The sequence below is a fragment of the Athene noctua genome, chromosome Z (genome assembly GCF_965140245.1).
Source record: "Athene noctua chromosome Z, bAthNoc1.hap1.1, whole genome shotgun sequence".
Classification (NCBI taxonomy): domain Eukaryota; kingdom Metazoa; phylum Chordata; class Aves; order Strigiformes; family Strigidae; genus Athene; species Athene noctua.
Genome location: NC_134077.1, coordinates 30187682 through 30208952, shown reverse-complemented (window position 1 = coordinate 30208952; position 21271 = coordinate 30187682). Strand labels below are relative to the sequence as shown.

At 36.7% G+C, this 21271-nt stretch overlaps 1 protein-coding gene across 1 annotated transcript in view; it reads right to left on the bottom strand.

Annotated features, from left to right (window-relative positions):
• Positions 1 to 21271, bottom strand: part of PRR16 (proline rich 16) — a 161476-nt gene that overhangs the window by 47144 nt on the left and 93061 nt on the right. Inside the window, 1 exon segment of the mRNA XM_074931922.1 lies at positions 905 to 1799. Within this exon segment, the coding sequence (XP_074788023.1) occupies positions 1041 to 1799 (759 nt within the window). The 3' untranslated portion in view covers positions 905 to 1040.

The window sequence follows — 21271 nt, the reverse complement described above, 5'->3', positions numbered from 1 at the left end:
CTTTCATAAAATAGTTAAAAACACTAAGGACTTTTTTTCAACTAGTAAGAATATTAATTGAGTTCACCATCAAAATGTGGTAACATGTAAAATATCTTTTTACAGTGAAAATACCTTTTCAACTTTAAAGCTCTTTACATGAATTAAATGGATATGCCTGAAGGCCTTAGGCAAAACTTCCTTTGCCTTCAAAAAGAGATTTGCACCAGACAAAAGCTTTGTGAAAAATACAGGATTGCACTTTGTTGTTTAAATCTACTGCCATCCCACGTGAGATAAAATATTCCTACCATTTTGCAGATGGAGCTGTGGAAATAGAGGGGAACTGAATGGGACTACCCTTGCTTATCCGAAAACTCTGTACTTCACCTTGGCTGTGGCACACGAAGCAAGTGAGAAATAAAATGCGAAATACAGTTTTCCAAAGCCATGTCAACATACTTTTCAATTACTTTTTACTTCTCCACCAAAGATCAAGCTGCCTGAAATTCCAATGATTACCTCCTATTGCAACGCTCCACACACAATGCCTTCAGTCAAGCAGTCAGGCAGAGAAAAATGAATTTGCTAGAATTCAGTCAAAAGCTGTTATCTGGTACTCCACTTTGCTTCCTCAAATGACATTTTAAAAGGTACTTGCTAGAAACAGGATGTTTCCCCAAACCCAGGAGCAATGTTTATTCCCTTATGTCAGATAGACTGAAATCTATCATGAATCACCACTCAGTAAGTTCAAACTGAACTTTCTTTTCACTGTCTTTTAAACTACCCTACAGATATGAAACTGCAATAGATGTTTACAACTTATGAGCTAAAGCATGAGCATTTTTTCAGCATTCTTTTCCATAACGACATTTTTTGGTGAGTACAAGTAAGATCAACAAGCATTCTTCTTTGTACTTACCACGTGATTTTTATGCCACTTCACTGGACACAGGGAGTAATACATTAGGGCTTTTTATTGCTCAAGTAGAAAGTGCTCATTACCTATTTATGTTTATATATAAGATAAAAGAAAGAGTTGTTTCAAGTGGCATACATCACACTGTTGTAGTGGTTGATTTCCTCAAGATGGTCTTCTGGGGTTTTGGTGCAGTTTGTGGAGGCACAGTCGCAGGTCTCAGCGGAGGAAAGCTATTACTGGGACTTATCCCCAACCCTCCATTTTCCAGAGGAAATGGAGGCAGCGGAGGTGGTGGAGGTGGCAGAGGAGGGCATTGGTGTGGCAACTTTCCCACAACACGTGCAGGCTCACTGTGCAAGTGCACCTCCCTGTTTTTAATATTATACCGAACATCACAGTCGGGGCAATAGCCATGGTACTGCACTTTTTCACTAAATCGTACCCGTTCCCTCGCTCCCGGCTGAGGACACCGCTCTTTCTCAGGTCTGTGCGTCAGAGGCTGCATTGTAACTTTCTCCAAATTACTGTTCGGTATACAGCACATATCTCCATTTGGGATGCGGTTGGGCCCAACTGGCAAGCCTCCATTTCGTAGCAGGGTACCATTAGTCTTGACAGGATTGGTGGAAGGAGTCAGCCTTGGAGGCTCATCGCACTTGACAGGTGTCAGTCGTGGCGGAGGTGGGGGCGGATTCGGCTTCCGCAGCACGGTGAGGATAGCAGAGGGGTGTGCGGGTGGCTTGATGAGCGGTGCGCTGCCCCGCACCTTGACTTTCTCCAGACTGGAAGCTGTTGTGCTGCTGGAGCTGCTGTTGAGTGTGTCTGTTTTGGAACTATCTGTCATCTCATCCTCCAGCTGCAGGTCGGATGTCAGTGTGTCAATCTGGTCAACCACCTGTACAACAGCCAGAGTGAAAACAATGAGAAAAGCTTGGTCCAGTAAAGGCACAGAAAAACAAAAGCACTCTCCACTGCCAGTTTCGTCCTTCCTAGAACTGAAGCATTCATTTTTTTTTTCAACTATTTTTTTTTTCTTGCCAAGGTAATAAAGCGGTAATAATAGTAGTAGTATTGACGATGATTATGATAATAATAATAGTAATAGGGACAGTTAGCTTGACAGATGTAATAAACTGAAGGAAGTAATGCCTCAAACAGTCATTGACCCAGAAAACCTCAAGGACAAGCTGTGGCCTTTGTAATTAAGGAATGTCACCCAAGGAAGCACAAAGTGTATCGAAAGATGCACATCCCCACTCCCTTGTGGTTGTATTGACAGATTCCTTAGATGACCCTCAAAGGGGAGATTACTGGCTCTATTGTAAACCCGATACTTTGCGGCTCTCTTGTGTCAGCCTGATGAGGTGGTAAGGTCTGATAAGAGGTGAGCATTTCTGCCCCAGAAGCCAGATGATTACTCACGAAGTGTGAAGTCAGCAGAAATTGGTGGAACTGAGGAAAAAATAAAGGTGAGCAGGGTGAGCATGACCACCAACAAAACTCGGCAAGAGGACTGGTGTACCCCATTTTGCCCTCAATGCATGCACAGAACCCACGCTCCACCTTTTTCCTTGTCTCTCATGGCAATGAGTTTGTGGAATATCTGCCTCTCTTTGTATTTTGATCAGATGATAAGAGCAACTTTAAAAAGACAACAGAAAACCTTGCAGTGTGTGCACCCATCACCCAAGATTACCAGACCTGAGACAACGCTGGATCCAGGGCTGGTGACCAGATTTCTTTGACTCTTTCTCTCCTTTTTTTTTCTTATCTTTCCTTTCTTTTCTTATAGCCTTCTAAGACACCACATTGCTTATCATCCTTTTCCAAGTTTAAGTTTTCTCTACCTCAAGTAAAACATTTTAACTGGTTGTTTGGTGGTGTTTCACCTTAATTTAACCCGAGAGGATCAAGGAACCTTTAGACTTCCTGGGCTCCAAGTCCGAGTCATGACACTAGCTCATCTGAATATAAAAGAAATATAACTTGAAACTGAAAGGGCTCAAACAAATCAATTTCTGATTAAGACAAAACTGATGCATGAAAGTTTTGCTTGTGTTTATTTCCCAGTGACTCCTCAAGTGTTTTCCCTAGGCCTCTTTGTCTGTCTAGACAAAAGTAAAACACTCCCTCTATAACACACTGATAGCAGGATCAAAGCCTTCAGTGGGCACTTTGGCAAACTAAGATGAGGGGAACTCGAACAAAAGGACACAGAGATACAATCTAGGGAGGATGATCTTGTCAATTTAGGAGGAAGACACCTGGACTTTACTTCACAGCACATGCTCTGGAAAGGTCAACTAGTGAACACCGTGAAGAAGACCACTTACTTCTTCCCTTGACCACCGAAGACCCTCACTCTATTTGTACTACACATGCTCGAACTATGTAAATGAATTCCAGGAACTCATTATCATAAGACACGCCTTTCCAGGGAATCTAATGAATATGTATGATTTGTGGGTATGTAAACTGATGTCCCTTGAGAGTTCTGGGGAGCCTTTAGGGTGGAGAATCCCCAAGGTGATTCCAGCGCTGCTAATAAAGAAAACCTGATTAACAGTTATATTGGATTCTGACTGTTAATTCCTTTTTTTCAAAACACTTTGGAATGAAATTCCATTTCCTTCCCCCTACAGTTTACTTAGCAATATCATTGTAAGTGAACTGTAATCCTTTGATATTATGCTTTGCCTTCCAGTGCAGGAGGAGACTGAATTATTTAACTTTAGCTTCTACATGACAGCTTCCGAATCCAAATCTTCTGCAGTCTCCTTTAGGTGTGACCTTCCACACAGTCCAGGTTTACATATAAATCTCTGCATTGGTGATATTATACACCTACAATCATAGGTTTTGTACACGTTTTCCTGACAATCTTTTAACATAAATAAGGTACAGAGAAGCAACTGCCCTCTTGTATTAGATTACATTATCTCCTTTTATGAATATTTTCCTTAAGATCTGAGATCCCCTGAAGGGATCAAGCAATCCTGAAATAGCATTTGCTGCAAGAAAAGAGGAAAAATAGTTTTGTTTCCAAAGTTACAAGCATTTATTAACTCATGCACTTTATTCCAAGATTTCCTCTATCTCCCATATTTCTGTTTGTAGTTTCTACAATGTTACATCTCTTCTAGTCTTACAGACTCCTTTTCCTACTCATTTTCTTATAGAACATGCAGCTGATGGTGCTTTTACTAGGCACCAAAAATTTGTCATACAGCAATTAAAAGCCCTTAAAACTTCATTTCACTCAGTACCTAATTGAACAATTGTAGTTATAATGTACAGGTAACTACACACACCACAGGAAGTACACATTATAAACTGATCTTTATCCTTTACATCCTCACAGGATATACATGAAGTAATCACTAACTGAAATGTTATTCGCTAGCTTTGGTGCATGAATAAAAAGTTTGAGGTCCTTATGGGAGATCTGTGATATTCTGGAGGGAGAGCTGGAAGGGCACCCAAGTATATCTGAAACGAAAATAGACGCCTCCAGTTGTGCCACTGCATCAATCCTTCTTACCCTTTGAGACTTGCATTTCTACTTCCTGCTTTCAATAATTTGTTCATAACACTACTGATTTTAAAGTAAGCCTGTTTTTGAGGAGTATAAGCCATATGTTAACGGAAAAAAAATTTGAAGTCATTACTGAAGGCAGCGACTCTTTATGGGGTCAAACCAATAACTCACTTATGTGCCCAGTGGTAAACAGTAAATAATGAAAGCAAAATCACCATAGAATGAAAGAGCACTTCAGCTTCCACTGCTCATACTGTAACTAAGAGTTGTGTAAAGTAAAATTAACAGAAATTAATATGCAACAATTCTGTTCAGCACCTTTCTTCTCCTAAAAACAGCAAACATGCAGATAACCATGATTCAGAAAGAGAGCTTTCAAAAATCTTTGAGAAAATTTACAATACTTTCTCCCTCCACGACAAAAACAACTACTCATTTATTCACTATTCAAAGCCCTATACCATGCTGCATTTAAGTTTCTATTTTAGCATTTTTATTTTTCTCCAATTAAGAATATTATATCCTTAAAAGGCAGACATTAATTCCCCCCAAAAAAATCAGGATTTAAAATATTTTCCTAAAAGCTGAAAGTTACAGTTGAACTCTGGTAACTGTCAGATCCCAAACATCTCCTCCACGGTATGATTGGTCTTGGAAATTTCAGTATAAAGGCAGATAAACCATACCTCTATTACGACAATGCAAAACTCATAGAAAGAAAAGTTTACAGGACAAAGAACTCACATTATCCCCCTTACTTTACATATGCAAACCAAGGCAGAGACAACTTCCCAAAATGAAACACTAAATCTAAAGGAACAAGGAAAAGACAGTCATATTCTCAGCACTAAACCTGAAATTCAAGTACCCCTCTGCAAATTTAGTATGGATTTTTGTAGATACTAGGTTCTGGCCACGTATGGCTAAATATACTATTGAACCCTTTATTGGAATTCAATATGTAATCTTTTAATAAACTATAACAGCTACAGAATTAATTGATGTACCATAAATCAAAGAAACTCCTTGTCAAGCAAAGAAACAAAACAGAGCCATTAAACAGCTGCATTCAAGAGAGAAAGGAAAGACATATCCATAAGGATGCTCAACACAGGAGCACTGAATAGCTTGTAGATGTGACAGTACATTGGTCTATATTACAGTATTCGATTATACTATGTGATAGTATCTAGTTGCTTCACATTGCTTACTAGGAGCTACATTAAAATATCAAGAACAAAAACTGGTTTCCTCTGTTTTCTACCATGATAGTCCCCTCAAAGGGTACCTATAATCATACAGGACCTTAGAAACCAACAGAGCACATGTCAGGAAAAAGACAGACAAGGACCACTGATGTGGTTATTCCATAATTGTTTAAGGAGAAATCTCATGGTTATAATCCAAATAATATATTAAACCTTCCTCAACATAATAAAAATCACTCACAATTTCCAATATCAATTTCCCAATAAAGAATAACAAAAATGCTTTAATGTTATTTTAAGACATACACAACATTATAATCATTTAAATTTTTTTTTTTTTTTTTTTTCTGCAGAAACAGTCACAAATGATGACTTCTTTGCTTTAGGCCTCGTGTGCAGCAACAAAGATTGTCTCTGTTCCACATTGTGCAAAATAAGTGTGCTCCATAGAATGTAATTCTAGAGAAACAAACCCCAGTGTTTATTACTTTGAGAGTTAAAGGTGATATTCTATGGGCGCTGTGAGGATATAGATGGAATTAGGCACCACATGCATGTCATAAAATGGGAGATGTTGGTGAGAAAATTTGCATCCATTCAAATTGTCTTTCTGATGGTGAAAAAAATTTCTCAGGAGTAACAGGAAAGTCTGTTATGAACTGTCCTTGAATTTAAATGACTACAGTTTCTCTCTTGCCCTCTGGGCAAGTGTAGTACACATAGGAATTTTTTTGTCACCTACCCATTTGTAAAACATAAAACCAGCACAAAATGGCTCTGACATAACAGCACAGTTTATCTGTCCAAATTCATTCCCACCACAAGTTGTGAATCTGTTTAATATTATTTTCTTTTGCTTTTTCTGTCCCAGAAGTAAAAATTCAAATAGGATGAAAAAGTAACATAACTGGTGACCACAGCACTGTGAAACTGATGTAGTTAAAAAAGAAAAAAAAAAACAAAAAACAACCAAAACAACCCCCCCCAAAACCAAACCAAACCAAAAAACCCCAGAAAACTAAGAATAAGAATAAAATTAAGCCAAAAGGAAAATTATAGATCTGTAATTACACCTGAAATCTGTGATTAATTTTGTTAGATAATTTTAATGTTAAATTTCTGGTAAATAAATGCTACGAATAGTATTGATGTCTCTAGGAAATCTTCCATTCTGCTCATTCTGAACTTGTAAATAGAACAATGACAAGGTCAGTTACTGATTTAAGACTGCTGCAGTTGAGAGAAGAAACCAGGACATAAGGGAGTGACTTAGTTGAGGTTTGCCTAAAAATGCATGCCTTGCTAATGAGCTATAAGACCAGTAAGAGGGGAACATCCTATTCCAGAAGACTCCAGAAGATGGATGATTGAAAAGTGTGAAGTCAGTGAAAATCAGTGTAACTGGGAAAAGATAAAGATGGCAGTGGGGAGACTACAACCACCGACTCAATTTAAGACCAAGAAGATGTGCCCCCCCTCACCCTTTGAGTCTGCACATTAAAATTAATTAAAAGACACTGTCACTTTACATCGGGATGAGGTGTGCTGTTAACCAGTGAGGGACAAAGTGATAGCCAATGGTCACTATAGTAAATGTGTATTCATGTAGTCTGGAGTGTATAAATTTATTGGCTTTTTTTGTGCAGTGTGAAACCTTTGTAATTACCACCTAGCACCCCACTCTGCGTAGACATGGAATAAATAAATACCTCTGCTCTGTGTGTAAGAGTGGCATATTACACACAGGGTAAATGACCCCACTTGAGGGATAACAGTATCTGCCAAAGAAATACAATTAGAAGCTCATCAAACAGGACATGTGGAAGTGAAAACTCCACATTCCAAAATGGACAGAAATGAAATAAAGTACCTGTGCAGGAACTGACAAACAGCCTTCAGAGAGAAGAAAAGCAAACACGAAGTAACCAAGGATTCCTTCATGATGGCAACTTGCCAGGTGGTAGTTACTAAGAGTAGGCAATGAGGCAAGATCACCCAATTTTAAGATGGGAGAACAAAATAAAACACTGGTTGCACTCTGGCTATACTTGAGCAATACAGCATAGAAGTTGAAGAAGCCAAAGTAACTCAGTGGATGAATGATGCAAATGTGATTCCTGAAAGAATAGTTTAAAGAAAACTAAGAAAGCAAAGGCAGCCATGTAAAAGCAGATCTCACAAGGAGCTAATAAAACATTTTGAGTTAACAGCTAATGCTCTAGAAGCATTTGTGAGAAAGACTGCATGCAGGTGTTCATACACATAACTTTTAAATTTACAGTATATAATGTGTAGTAACATTACATGAGTTTTTATTCCCACTTCAGCAAGATTAAACATGAATATGATTTGTGTGACATTTACAAGATAGAACTGTAAGTAAACAGACTAAAGATTACTATTTGGGGACAACTTTCTTCCTTGTTCTTTCTGGGAATGCACAGCGTATTAAAATGTTAGAGAAAATGTAAAGCTGCTTGTTGCAGACAGAGGTAAGACCAAGTTATGTACTACTGGAAAAAAAACCTTAGCAATGTGCATTTAGACTTAGCAGTTCTGTCCTGCAACCACCAGTGTACGGAGAATCAATCAGTACTATCAAAGTGAGGTCAAAAGGACATAAATACTACCCATCTCAAAAAAAAAAAAAAAAAAAAAGAAGAAAAAACAAAGGAGGACATTTAAGTTACAATTTGCAATGCAAAGATATCCTACAATTAACCCTATCCTTCAGTGTTATCAAAGTCATATTAAACTGCTTAAACATTCAGAGCTAGCATAAATTACTGCTTTTCTACTGAGTTCAAACTGCAGTCCCTGTTTAAGGCAGCTGAGAATTTCATCCAAGACAACACCTCATGATTATCAAAAGCAACCTATGCTGGCCTAATATTTCCATTGTTTCAGTTGTACTTATAAGTTTTGTCTGGTTTTTATCTCCTCTGCTAAAGCACTTTTGTGAGTGAATATCCAAAGTCAATTTAGACCAAATTCTGTATTTCTAACAGGATGCCAGGATGTCCTTATAAGAACCTAACTTGTCAATAAAAAAACCTGAAACATGACACAGAAAGTAAGTTTCTTTTACTTTTTAATTGTATCCCTAAACTTCTCTGAAAATAGCATCTACAATTAGACATGCTTTTTGCAGTGCTTCTCTTTGTGTGATTATGCCATACATCCACAAATGCATATGCAATCTATTGAGAGTTTTATTATCTCCTTACAATAAATGTTTTACAAGGTTTGTTTTTCCTCCTGTTTAAAGGCAGTAGGAAACAAGGCAGTAAGGTACTGATGTTCACTGAATATACAAACTGCTTAATCCACCATAGACAATTGTGCTTTTTCTCCACTCTTGAATAAAGAAGCAAATTGATTTTCAGAAAGAAAAGTAATATACTCTCAAAGATTCATAAACTTTTAAGTTCACAGAACTTCAAAATTATAATTTTTCCTAAGACATCCAGCCATTTTCACTGTTTCGTATGTTCTTCAAAGTTTCACATGGATTTATATGATTTCTTTTTTTTTTTTTTTTTAATTACTTGCTTCTGTACATGATAGACCCTCTCAAAAAAGCTGCATAAGCAAAATGGAAATGGTACTTAGCCGTGATATTACTTCGGAGACGTAATAGTTATAACCCATATATTATTGTTCAACACTACACCACAGCAGTGTGCAGCTATGAGATTTGATTTAACAGTTTGCTCTAATTTTTCTAGAAAATTAATTGTTACAGAGAGATACTGATCTTGATTTTAAATCAACTGAAATCAAGTCAGGTTGTGAGACTAGCATAAGTTTTTGTTTTCTTACTTTGAACTAAAAGAATTACTGGGGAAAGGAACAAAATCAGGGTGTATTTTTAAATTACAAATAAGTGCAATAAAAATGCCTTAATTTTATTATTGTTGAAGCAATTCCAAAAACATGCATGTCTGACATGGATAAATTTTACACTGTACATGCAAAAATTATCTACATGACAAACCAGAAGAAACACACATTTAACATTAAACCAGCAATCTGCCCTATCATAAAAAGGCTACTCTTCCCTTTAAGTAAGGAACTGACAAATATGCAATGTCAGTAGCTCTAATATTTTGTGATTGCATCTTTAATCCTACAAGAAATTGCTTGCTAAAATTACTACAGGAATCTTTAAGACAAGTTGTCAAACTATTTTCCTTCCTGTCATCTTAGCTCATTATTTCCTGTAGAGTTACTAGGTCTTTGTTAACAAAAATGAACATTCAATATCACTAAGGACACAAGCAGGCTTTTTCCCCACCAAGTCCTTGTCTGTAAATCCTGAACAACAAATTAAAGGGACGTCCCTATTAACAGTGAGAGAGGCAGTATTTCCTCTACAGTTTAAACTGAATAACATCAGAATAAGAGCCTGTTCTCAGTCATCCATGGTCATATCTTTTGCATTTGTCACAGCTAACCTCTACACTGTCCGTCCTGTCCCTTCCCTGTCCCATCTGTCCCCTCCCCCCATCCCCAGTGAATACAGCTTCCAGGTCAAGGACAAGTGGAACCAAATTTAGACTAGAAAAATGTTTATGAAGTTGCATAAGCCAAGAAATTGCAAATGGAAACCAAAAGTAGAGCTCTACTAGAAGAGAAACATGGTCTACTTTGTACAATATTGTGAAAAATTACAAAAAAGCAGGTGCCCAGGCAAGAACACAAGAATAGAAAAGTCACACAGAAATATTTATGTAGAATTTTATCCCAGTCTCAAAGAACTTCTAACTCAAGGACTTGTTAACAGATTTTGCACTGAATAGATCTTGACTGACATGTACTGTGAACACGCCTGTTTCTGCTTGAACCCATATAAGCTTTTAGCATCTGCAGTTTCCCACCTTCCTGATACAGATATACCACCTAGTCGTCTTTCTGCTTGAGAGAAAACACAGAAGCTTTTATAGACAAACTGCGTCATGGACTCGCATAATACAGCTGTAGCTGTTTTGCAAAACCACAGCTATGCAAGCCCTCTCAGTCTTGGATTTTTATTTTTTTTTATTTAATCAAATACATGATAATGTATAACAAAGAGTAATAACCTTACAGAACGAAACGAAGACTAAAATATCTGGCTACACCTGGACATCTTTCTGCCACTAATAATTTATAATATAATTTTTACAGTGTGTCCAGCAGCATCTTTTTATCCAAAGATGTATTATATATAATAATCCTATCTGTTTATGCTAAAATATTCTAGCATAGCATTAGGGATGAATTTGATATTTGAGTTAATACATACTTCCAGGCAGATTCAAAGTTCAACTTACGGGAGACGACTCTTACAGCAAGTAGTATCTCAGACAGCTCGGTCACCCACCCTGCAGCGCCAGCAAAGGGCAAGGTTAGTCTGAGACCTGTCAGAGTTAAGGTATCTAAAAGATGAACACCATCCTAAAACTAACTTACATGCTTCCAGCTCAATAAATAACAGAAAAAACCCACCCAACCCATGCAGTTGTTGCCACTGGAAAGTTTTTGCTAAAGAATACACTAGTAACTTCAGCAAACTACTGTGTCCCTTTGGAATACATAATAGAGTCATTGATTCAACCTTAGCCTCTGTACATAAATGAATGCAGAAACATATCATTTTCAATGACAGGCTTTACACTAAACTGTACTCTTGACACTTGGAAGTAGACTGAACACCAAGTTAGGTGGGACATAAATGTATAAATGGTAATTTAAGAACATGTTGGACTCCTGGGAATCTAACAAGGCCATAAAAGCTCAGTATCATTATTCCAACTTAGCATTTCAGGCCAAGGAAACTGGGAAGCCCATATTCAAAATCTTAAAAGTAAAAGGATTCTTTTTTTCGTGAAGGAATAAAAATATAGAAAAGGCAGTAAGGTGCTCTCTGTTACCCTTTAAGAACTTAACATAGCCATGGCAATTCCTCTGTGTACCCTTTGGATGAAGTTTGCTAGGGAAGCTGCTTGGAAGATTAAAGAGAGAGATGAAAGCAGGTATGTGGCAGGTATTCATAGCATCAAGAATAGTACAAATATAGTTCCTGTCATGCATAAAAGAACCCTGATGAAATTATAATAAACAAATGGAAACCCTAAGAAAATAAAGAAAAAACAAACAAACAATCCCGTTCTAGAAAAAGCAAGTTGAAAGAATATTTGTTACAAAAATATAGCTGTTCTAAAATATTAACTGAAATAAAGGAAGTACCAGAATTTCACACTTCCAATTAAATACACGCATCACCTCTTATTTGACAATATAGGAAATAAATTCACAAAAGTAAAGGGGGCTAAATCTGGTTTTATATCACATCTAGAGGCACAAAGAGATGACATTTGTCTTAGCTCTGGTAAGGGATCGCAATGATTTCACACATAGCTCTTTACCCAGGCTGAAAGACAAACTGCAACTCAGACACCGAAAAAGAAGTCTAGTTATCATCATGACTTTCCTTTGCTCCCCTCTCTTGCCCATAATGATAGTCACCAAAACTGTGTAAGCATAGCAAATCAATCCACATATTTGAAAAAACATGTAGGAAGTGTCTCTATGGGCAGAGTGTTAACTAATAATTGTTCAAGAACAGATTCCCAGAGCAGCATTTGAATATGACAGCTAGTTCTGAACATCAACAAAAGACGCACAACTGGAAAAAAGGACTTTTAAGTAATGGAGAAACTAATGAGGACCACATAATAAAATATAAAAAAAGTTTAATTTCATATGACTCACAGAGAAAACTCCAATTTAATGGGAAATCAGTAATTTTCCCTTTATTGTTATACTGACATCAGTTATACTATTTTTAATTTTTAACTATTTGAGTTTAGGTTTGACAGTGTAGACACAATCTGTGTGACTATATAAGGTCATGAAAATAATGGTACAATTCTCATTTTCTTTTTGGGGACACTGAAGTCTATTTTTTATCCTATCTCTGAAAATGGCTAATGCAAGACTATAATAAGGAGACTGCACAACTACATTATTATTTGGGTTTTTTACATTTTCTCTTGAACTTGTAGAATTATAAATTGGCTTTTTGGCAACACAGAGACTGCAGACCTCTATTTTTATGCTATCAGAAAGGAAAAAACACTGAACATGATGAAGCTAGAAATAGTAAATATGCACTTGATCAATGATTTCTGCATACATAATTTTTTAATTCGTTGGCACAAATCAAGGCTTAAATAGACATGTAAATGAAAGTAAAAAGGCTTCCTTGTAAAAAAACTTAAGAGAAATAATGTGGAACCCTTGTGTACATGTTTTAGTAATACTCCCTGACAGTGGACCTCTTCAGTTTAGTATAAAAAGGCCAAAGCTGTGAGACTTTGGTGTGTCTTATGAATCAAATTATCTTTATAAATCAACATTTTAGAAGCGGTGGCTTACTACTGCTTTTCTCTCTCAAAACAGGTAACAAAAATGAAAATGGCTGCATGTTGACAAAAATTAAGGAATGGTTACTCTGTACATTTTCATTATTTCTAGTGTTTTCTAAATAGAAGTGTTGTAAAACAGCTGAAAATGCAGTACCATAAAATGTTGGAGATCTTGGTTCCTACGTAACAACCTCTGATATAAACATCAGTTCATAATGACTACAAATACAGTGATTTGCCTAATCATAAATCATATTAATTTAACGGAATGATAAATATTTGTCTAAGTTCTTAACTATTAATGTGAACATCCTGTAGAAGTCCCTTAAAGTATATGCATCAACAAAATATTAATGCTCACCATGGCCCCTAATCACATAAAGAGTTTCTTAAGTACACTTTTCAGATAGATTAATAACAGGTATTGTGAAAAAAAGAAGGGAGGGGAGGGGAGGGGAGGGGAGGGGAGGAGGAGAGGAGAGGAGAGGAGAGGAGAGGAGAGGAGAGGAGAGGAGAGGAGAGGAGAGGAGAGGAGAGGAGAGGAGAGGAGAGGAGAGGAGAGGAGAGGAGAGGAGAGGAGAGGAGAGGAGAGGAGAGGAGAGGAGAGGAGAGGAGAGGAGAGGAGAGGAGAGGAGAGGAGAGGAGAGGAGAGGAGAGGAGAGGAGAGGAGAGGAGAGGAGAGGAGAGGAGAGGAGAGGAGAGGAGAGGAGAGGAGAGGAGAGGAGGGAGAGGAGGGGAGAGGAGGGGAGAGGAGAGGAGCAGTTTTCTATGTTTGCTGGGCCTTCATTTCACATTGCCTTCTGGAATTCACTAAACATGAATACTTTTTCCTCTCTCTTTTCTCTCTATCTCTTTTTTTTTTTTTTTTCCAATATATAACATGCAAGCAGCACAATTTCTGCTCAGGTTAATTATGCAATTCCTTAAGTACTAAATAATTTCTTTTACTACCACTCACATTACTAATCCACTTTGAAGAGTCCTCACATGCAGTCCTTATAATTCCCAATCCCTTTCTGATAATTGCAGTATTTATGGCAGCAGGAATGCTATGTTTTGCACCTATTATGTTGAACTGGTTCCTAGATGTAAAGAGTGGAATTTTTCCAGTGCAGCTCACAGAATGCAGAGAAAAGTGCTAGGAAGACAGATCAGGTGCCTGCTTCTGCTGCTATCATAGAGGCCATGGTGGTTTGCTTTATTTCAAATAAAAATGCAGTCCTGCTGTTTAACAGAAGATGGCTGATGAGAAGAAGAGACATTACATACCACAGACCTTTGGTATGTGCACTGAAATTTTACCATAAATGTCATCTACTATTGCTGTATACAACATAATCAAATAGCACTGAATAAATAATCATTTTGTTTTCTGGGCTATTAGTGAAAAGAAAATGATATAGATAAGCTTTATAGTTATAATTCATATTTTAATACTGAGATCTAGAATTTTAGAGCTAATATTTTCCCTTTTAGAAAAGTAAAATATAAGCTGCAAATGTAGATACTGGGGGTTCAGACATGTAGAAGACCTGTATACTGAGGTAGAGAATATATATGTCTCATATAAGAAAGTGCTGCAAACTGTGAAAAATATCATCAGTACTTGGAAAATAAAGCAACCCTGAAATGCCTAAAGAAAAAGTAAGTACTGCAAAAGATTTTAAAGTTTTAAACAAAAAATATTGAAAACCTTATGAACTTGCACTTAGTTTTTTAAAAGGCATAAGAGAGGCTATTAGTTTTAGCCAAAACAGTTATATTTATTTAAGTTAAAAGTCTAAGATCTGACACATTAGGCAGATCAAAAAGAGAGAACTCTCTATTCACAGCTAGGTAGTTTGTATCTTCCTGGTAGGATTTAAGATGTTTATTTTGGGCTAGATATAACATATTAAAGATGAGAATTCAGAGATAAGGAAAATTTAATATTAAATTACATTTAAATTTAATTTAAATTATCTTTTAAGACCATAATTTTGTACGTTTAAATTAATAGTAAACACTGGCACATTAGTACTATAGTACCAAATACTGCTATTTAATATCGGTATCTAATTTCATTACTTATTTCTATGCACCAGGATTGTGACACACCCCGACTATCTTCTTGACAGAAAGTACTAGAGAAAATGTCAGCAGATTAAAGAAAACCTTCAATGTACAAACATGGGTCAGAGTTATTTCTACTATTCTTACTGTCAGAACAGTTAAGACAAAACCATCTCTGCAGAACATCACATTGTTAAGTGTTTAAGTTCTCCCTAACTCTTCTCTTTCTTTATATGCATTATTATACAAGTATTGTTAAATATATATATGCATATATTATATGCAAATTTTACATCTGCTGTCAATTATTTATAATATATCTGGTGATCACTGTATTTTGTTTGTTCTTTTCACTAGGTTAGTAACTTACAAGGGCTGAATTACATTTTTAGCCTAACAGTTACAGTAGTGGTCTTTTTGCATTGATAAAACCATTACCGAAAAAAAGTATCCACTGATGATTCCTCTCCCCAGGATTACAGCAGGTAGTTTTGTTGCTCTTGATTTTACCTCCTATAGTCTTTTTAAGGCCCAAAATCTACCCCTCCTGCAGATCAAGTGTAAAAACAACATAATGATATTGCAAAAAAATCCCAATGCCATTAAGTCATTGAACACACTCCTATTCAATCACAGGTACTGCAGCATAAGAAATAGTTTATGAAATATTCTTCATCTTTTTTTTGTTCATGACAGAAAAATAAAATCACAATTGCTTTAAAGATAGTTGCTATCTATTCAAATAATATATGTAATATACAGATTATCTTAAAAGAGATCACAGGAAATAGATGAACGCCAAGTGGTTTCTAATTTCTAGCTCTCTTACTGACATAACTGTTGTGTTAATTCCAGAAAGGAGCTCCTTCTTTTATGTTATGCCATTTTTCTCCTTACTCTTTATCTCTCATCTATTTACAGTGTACACCCTGGAAATGCAACCTTCTCTGCAAAATATGTGCTACTTGTTAATATTATTCTTCAACCCTATTTTAGAACATTTTGGCTAATCTTGTTGAGCAATTTTGTTGGCTAATATTCACTGACATCAGATTCTGATTCCACAGCTAAAACAGCTTCCTCACAAATAGTAAATATAATATAAAAATGGTAGCACCGTTATCTTTTTTTTAAAAAAAAAAAAAAAAAAAGGCAAGAGAATAACGAAAACACCATGATTATATAAAGGAGGCAATACCAAGGGGAATCCATGAACCAAAATGTTGTGGAGATACACAAGTTCATTCATGCTGACAGTTTTTACTGATGGAGTGGGAGAGAAGACTGCAGAGAATAAGAATCTGTATTTTTTATCACTGGGCTGTAGTAAAGGGTGAATCCTAATTGGAAAAAAACCAATAATACAGTTCTGTCCATTGCTACTAATAGCAGTAGTTACCTTTAATCCTTCTCTCTAAGGGTGGAGTTTAGAGAAGAAAATTCATGAGCATACAAATAAATAAATCCAGGCTGTGTAAATTAATCTTCTGAAGAATGCACAGTTAAGTTAAGGCAGGCCGCAACTATTTGTTGTACTCATAAGAAACCAGGAGAGTTTACTGAAAGCTATACATTAGACTTTAATTTAAAAAAACACCCTCAGCTTAGTCAGACAGCCAAGTGCATCTCACTCACAGATTAATGTGTTTACTTACAAAAAGAAGCAAGCAATAATATCTTTATAAGACCAGATGATGGCTGGAACAAAACACTCTGGCTTTCAAACACACAGGATCTTTACTAAGTAAGAAAAAAAGAAAAAGGGAAAGGATTTTAGGTTTTACTTCTTTCCAGCCTCTGCCCAGTTCAACTCCTTTATACATCTACTTTCTTCCCTCAATAAAATGAAAACTTCGAAAAAGAAAGAGAAAAAAAAGCAGATTCTTTACTAAAGCCAGACTCTATGCTCCAACTTTTCATTTTGTGCATTCTACCAAAAAAGGAGGTGAAAACTAATTCTTGTGATCTCAGAAGTCAGGGAAGAAATAATTACTTTTTATTATGAAAAATTAAGACATAGCTGTTTTCAATCCATGAGCTATGAAATATGTTGATCAAAGAAGCAACATTCAGTGGAAATCAAATTAAATTATATTTCCTGTTGACTCACTCACATTGCCTTCTCAAATCTTTTGAAATCTACTATTTGCAGATTTTGAAACTGTCCATTACACTATCCACTTCTATCACACAATTTTTAATCCTCCATCTTGTTTTGACTAAACATGTGAAGCAAATTAAATACAGTTTTCATTATCTCAGTATCTGACATATCAGACACCTATTTGCTCTTCAGATCTTTCACTGTTATCTTTTGCCAAACAACCTTCCTGCATTCATGGGTCCAGTACATTTAACATTTGAGACAAAGTAAAAATAAAATCATGTTAGTTCAAAGCATAACTGACATTTACATTGGTCTACTTTTAAAGCAGTTATAGCTAAACTGAATACAAATAATTTCATTAATATGCAGTAATAAAAGAAAATTATTTGGTTTTCCATTGAAGTCCTGTTCTGGTAGCTGGCACAAGCTACTATGTTCACATTCATGAAATCTGAACATGGAGATTTGCTAATTGCTATGGTTGCTAAAACATCAGTATTCCAGATTGTACCACTATGAGATACCAAAGCAACTGCACTGATAATATTAAACTAACCATTAAAAATTTAATATTCAATATTACAATGCCTGTGCAACATCCACATAGCAAGTAAAAGTCTAAGAACAATTCAGATTAATCAAAGCTTAGTAAACTTTAGTAGCACCCAACTCTAAGAAGAAATATGCTGACTGTCCTAATACAGTTCCACGCCTTCAAAGCTACAGAAGTCATGAACTTCGAAGTAGTGAGTGTAGTACTGAACGATAGATAATATTCTTGCTTGCTAATACAGTGAGAACATGCAAGAATGCATCTTTGCGTGAAGGAGTATAATATACTTGCTTCTCTTGGATGACAGATATCTAGAAACAAATATGCAGAAACACTGAAGTTGTACAGTGATTACAGCCATATGGAAGTAATGATACTATGCAAATCAGCCAGTTAACAATATATCTATATAACCTCTTTCTCATTTTTGCCAGTACACTACCAACAAGATGACAGAAGGAAGACTGAAGAGCAAAACTCCTTCAAGACATGTTAATTTTTATATATAACTTAACAAAAACTCTCCTGAGGATTTCAGGAATCCATTACTATTAGAAATCAACTGAATGTAAAGTGGCTGTGAAACATACCGTGCAGCCCTCAGTGACCAAAACCTCCACCTTACCTCAGTCACTGCTCCTGTACCAGCACTACTTACATCTATCAGGCAGCACCATGACCTGTGCAACAGCCATGCCCAAGCACTCACCCTTCAGTGAGGCTGATGGGGTTACATTAGGCATCACGTCTTAGACCAGCTCCATGCTATAAAGTTTTACATATCCAATCACATTAGCTAGACCTTGAGGACAAGTCTCCCCACTCCCTGACTTCTTCTGCCAGCAAAGCCGAGGATCAACCAACTTTGTGCTGGTGAAAGGGAGCTCTTGTTCCCTTGTGGTCTCTGCTGCGCAGGGTGTACAGACATGCCTGCAGAAAAACCTCCTGCATTGGCCTGTGCTGTGACTGCACTTGTGGCAGCACTCTGCTGCCATCATGACTCAAGGCTTCAAGGAGGCAGGAGACTTTACCATGGCTTTGGAGCAACTTCAGATATCAAAAAGTCATTTTCATGAACTGAAATGTAGGTAGGCAAAATCTCCGGTCTCCAGGGTTTACGCTGGACTATCAAGAGTAATATAATGCTTGCAGACTTTTTCCCCAACCCTCAAAGCTGCAGCCCTGGCCGCCATCCTGTGTTTTCCGTTAGTCTTCCTGATACCTGTGAGATAGAACTGATATCCCTTACCAAATGATACCCTACTGAGGAATAACACTTCAGCTTCTCTTGCATCATTGGTCTGACAGGTTTGGGGACAGAACAGTAAATAAGTGTGTCCCTTACAATGCCCTAGCTCAAGCCCAGGATTTGTTCTGAGGGAGGGTTCTACCAGCATGATTTTTACTAGCTTCTGAATCTTAACCTCTAGAAAAAAATTTGGCTGCCTTGAATGACAGAACTGTCTACTGAGGGTAAGAAAAAACAAAAATATGGTCAGTACTGAAAAATAATAACTCTTCTAATTTGATACAATTACATATACTGTCTCTTCTAGCTTGTAATTGCTTGTAATTCTTCCTACTGCTGCACAAGTTTGTTTTTTAAGTTTATACCAAGTTTAATGAGAATATGGTGTATTGGGACTGATATTGTGTTACCAAAAGCAAGCTAGTAAATATATTTTAGGGAGATTTTCTGCAGATAGAAAAGATGGCTCTAGAAAGTTTGCTGTGCTATGTAAAAGGTTTTATATAACACATTACTTGGATTATTTTTTCTTCACCTTCAAGGACTGATTAACTGCCCATAAAGAAGTCACAGAATTATGCAAGTTCACATACCACTGAAAATATTTCTTTTGTCAATGCAAGTGTTTGTCTAGGTATTTTTCTTAGAGAATGAGAAAGAAATGATCAGTAGAAATGATCAGTAGAATATTGTATTTCTACTCCTGGAAATGATGGCCGAATACTCCAGTATACTGGAAAATACTATGATCTGGGTATATTTCTCTGCAAAGCTTCTTAAACATAGGAGAAGACTTACATGAACAAGACTAACAAGTACTCAGAACAGTGGTTACTATTTCCTTTGAGAAGGAGATAGAGCCAAATACAAGTTAATTGTTTAATACATTTCACTGGTCAAATGGCATTTGTGAGCAACTAAAAATGAAAGTGATTATCCAGGCAATTCACAGGAGCATCAGGGTGATGGCACAAGGCAAAAAGCCCATTTCACCAGAAAGGCCCCATGGCTGAGGAAGTGTTGACTGGCTGTGCATGTCCAGGGATATGTTAAAATCCGGGGAATTTTAACTGCATTCAGATTCAGTGGGAATATGCAATTTAGAGTATTTCATCCTTAATGAATGCACTGCTTCATCTTAAAACAATCTGCAAGCAATGTGGTTTAGTGGAAGTTGTCCCTGGCCATGGTAGAGGGGTTGAAACTAGATGATCTTTAAGGTCCCTTCCAACACCATTGTATGATTCTACAAAAAACATTAACCTATACCAAATTTCTTCTGTGTATGACAAAAGCACTTTGTCTTAAAACAGGCTTATTTTTCAATTTATATGCATATTATATATATAGTTTATCATGAACATTCATATAGACATATATGAACACATCAAGTATTCTGTTAATTTCATGAAAGTACCTGCAAAATAATAATATATAGAAGCATAAAAAAGAATAAAACATAAGGAAAAATTTAGATTGTGGTAGTGGTGGGGAACATATGGTATCCCAGAAATTATTTTACTTTATTAATTAAAAATAAAATCAAAATCCCTCGTTTGAAGATGCACACTCTTTTCAGGTATAGTACAAGTATAATGTGCTCAGTGAGGCACTATATTAAATCATTTGAGATCACCTAAATTGCTTTAAGTAATTAATACCTTCTGAAAAGTCTTTACATTATTGAAGCACCAAATAGATCTAAGAATTCCCTCATATAAGGCACCCCAGGTCTGATTCCCTGATCTCATCTGTAAGGACCCAGGTAGTTGGACAGGCCCAAGGAAAGAATCAGCATATTTGGAGAGAACAGGATGGTGAAGGGCATATTGAAGTGGCTGGAGCAGCACCTGCTCCAGGGAGGACACCCAGGCTCTCACACATGCTACCTGTACCATCTGCAGAGGTTCCCCAAGAATATGCCATACACTGAGGCAGACACCACCATAAACCTAAATAATTATCAGAAAACAAAAAAATCCCACAGTGCCTTTCAAATTTTAACAGAGAGAGAAGGAGTGAGGGGGGAGATACCAGATTCTGTGAAGAGCAGAATGTGGACAGTCCAAGCCCAGGAAACGGGAAAATGGGAATGGAAGTCTCCTGCTCTGGAGAAGAGCTAACAAAATTAGGAAGTTTTCAGTGTATGCAGCTAGGTCAGCTAAGGGGAATGCTTATAAAAAGTGAAGCAGATTGAGGCATTTAAAAAATAAGCTTGACAAAGCATTAACAAGACCTTATGCAGTAA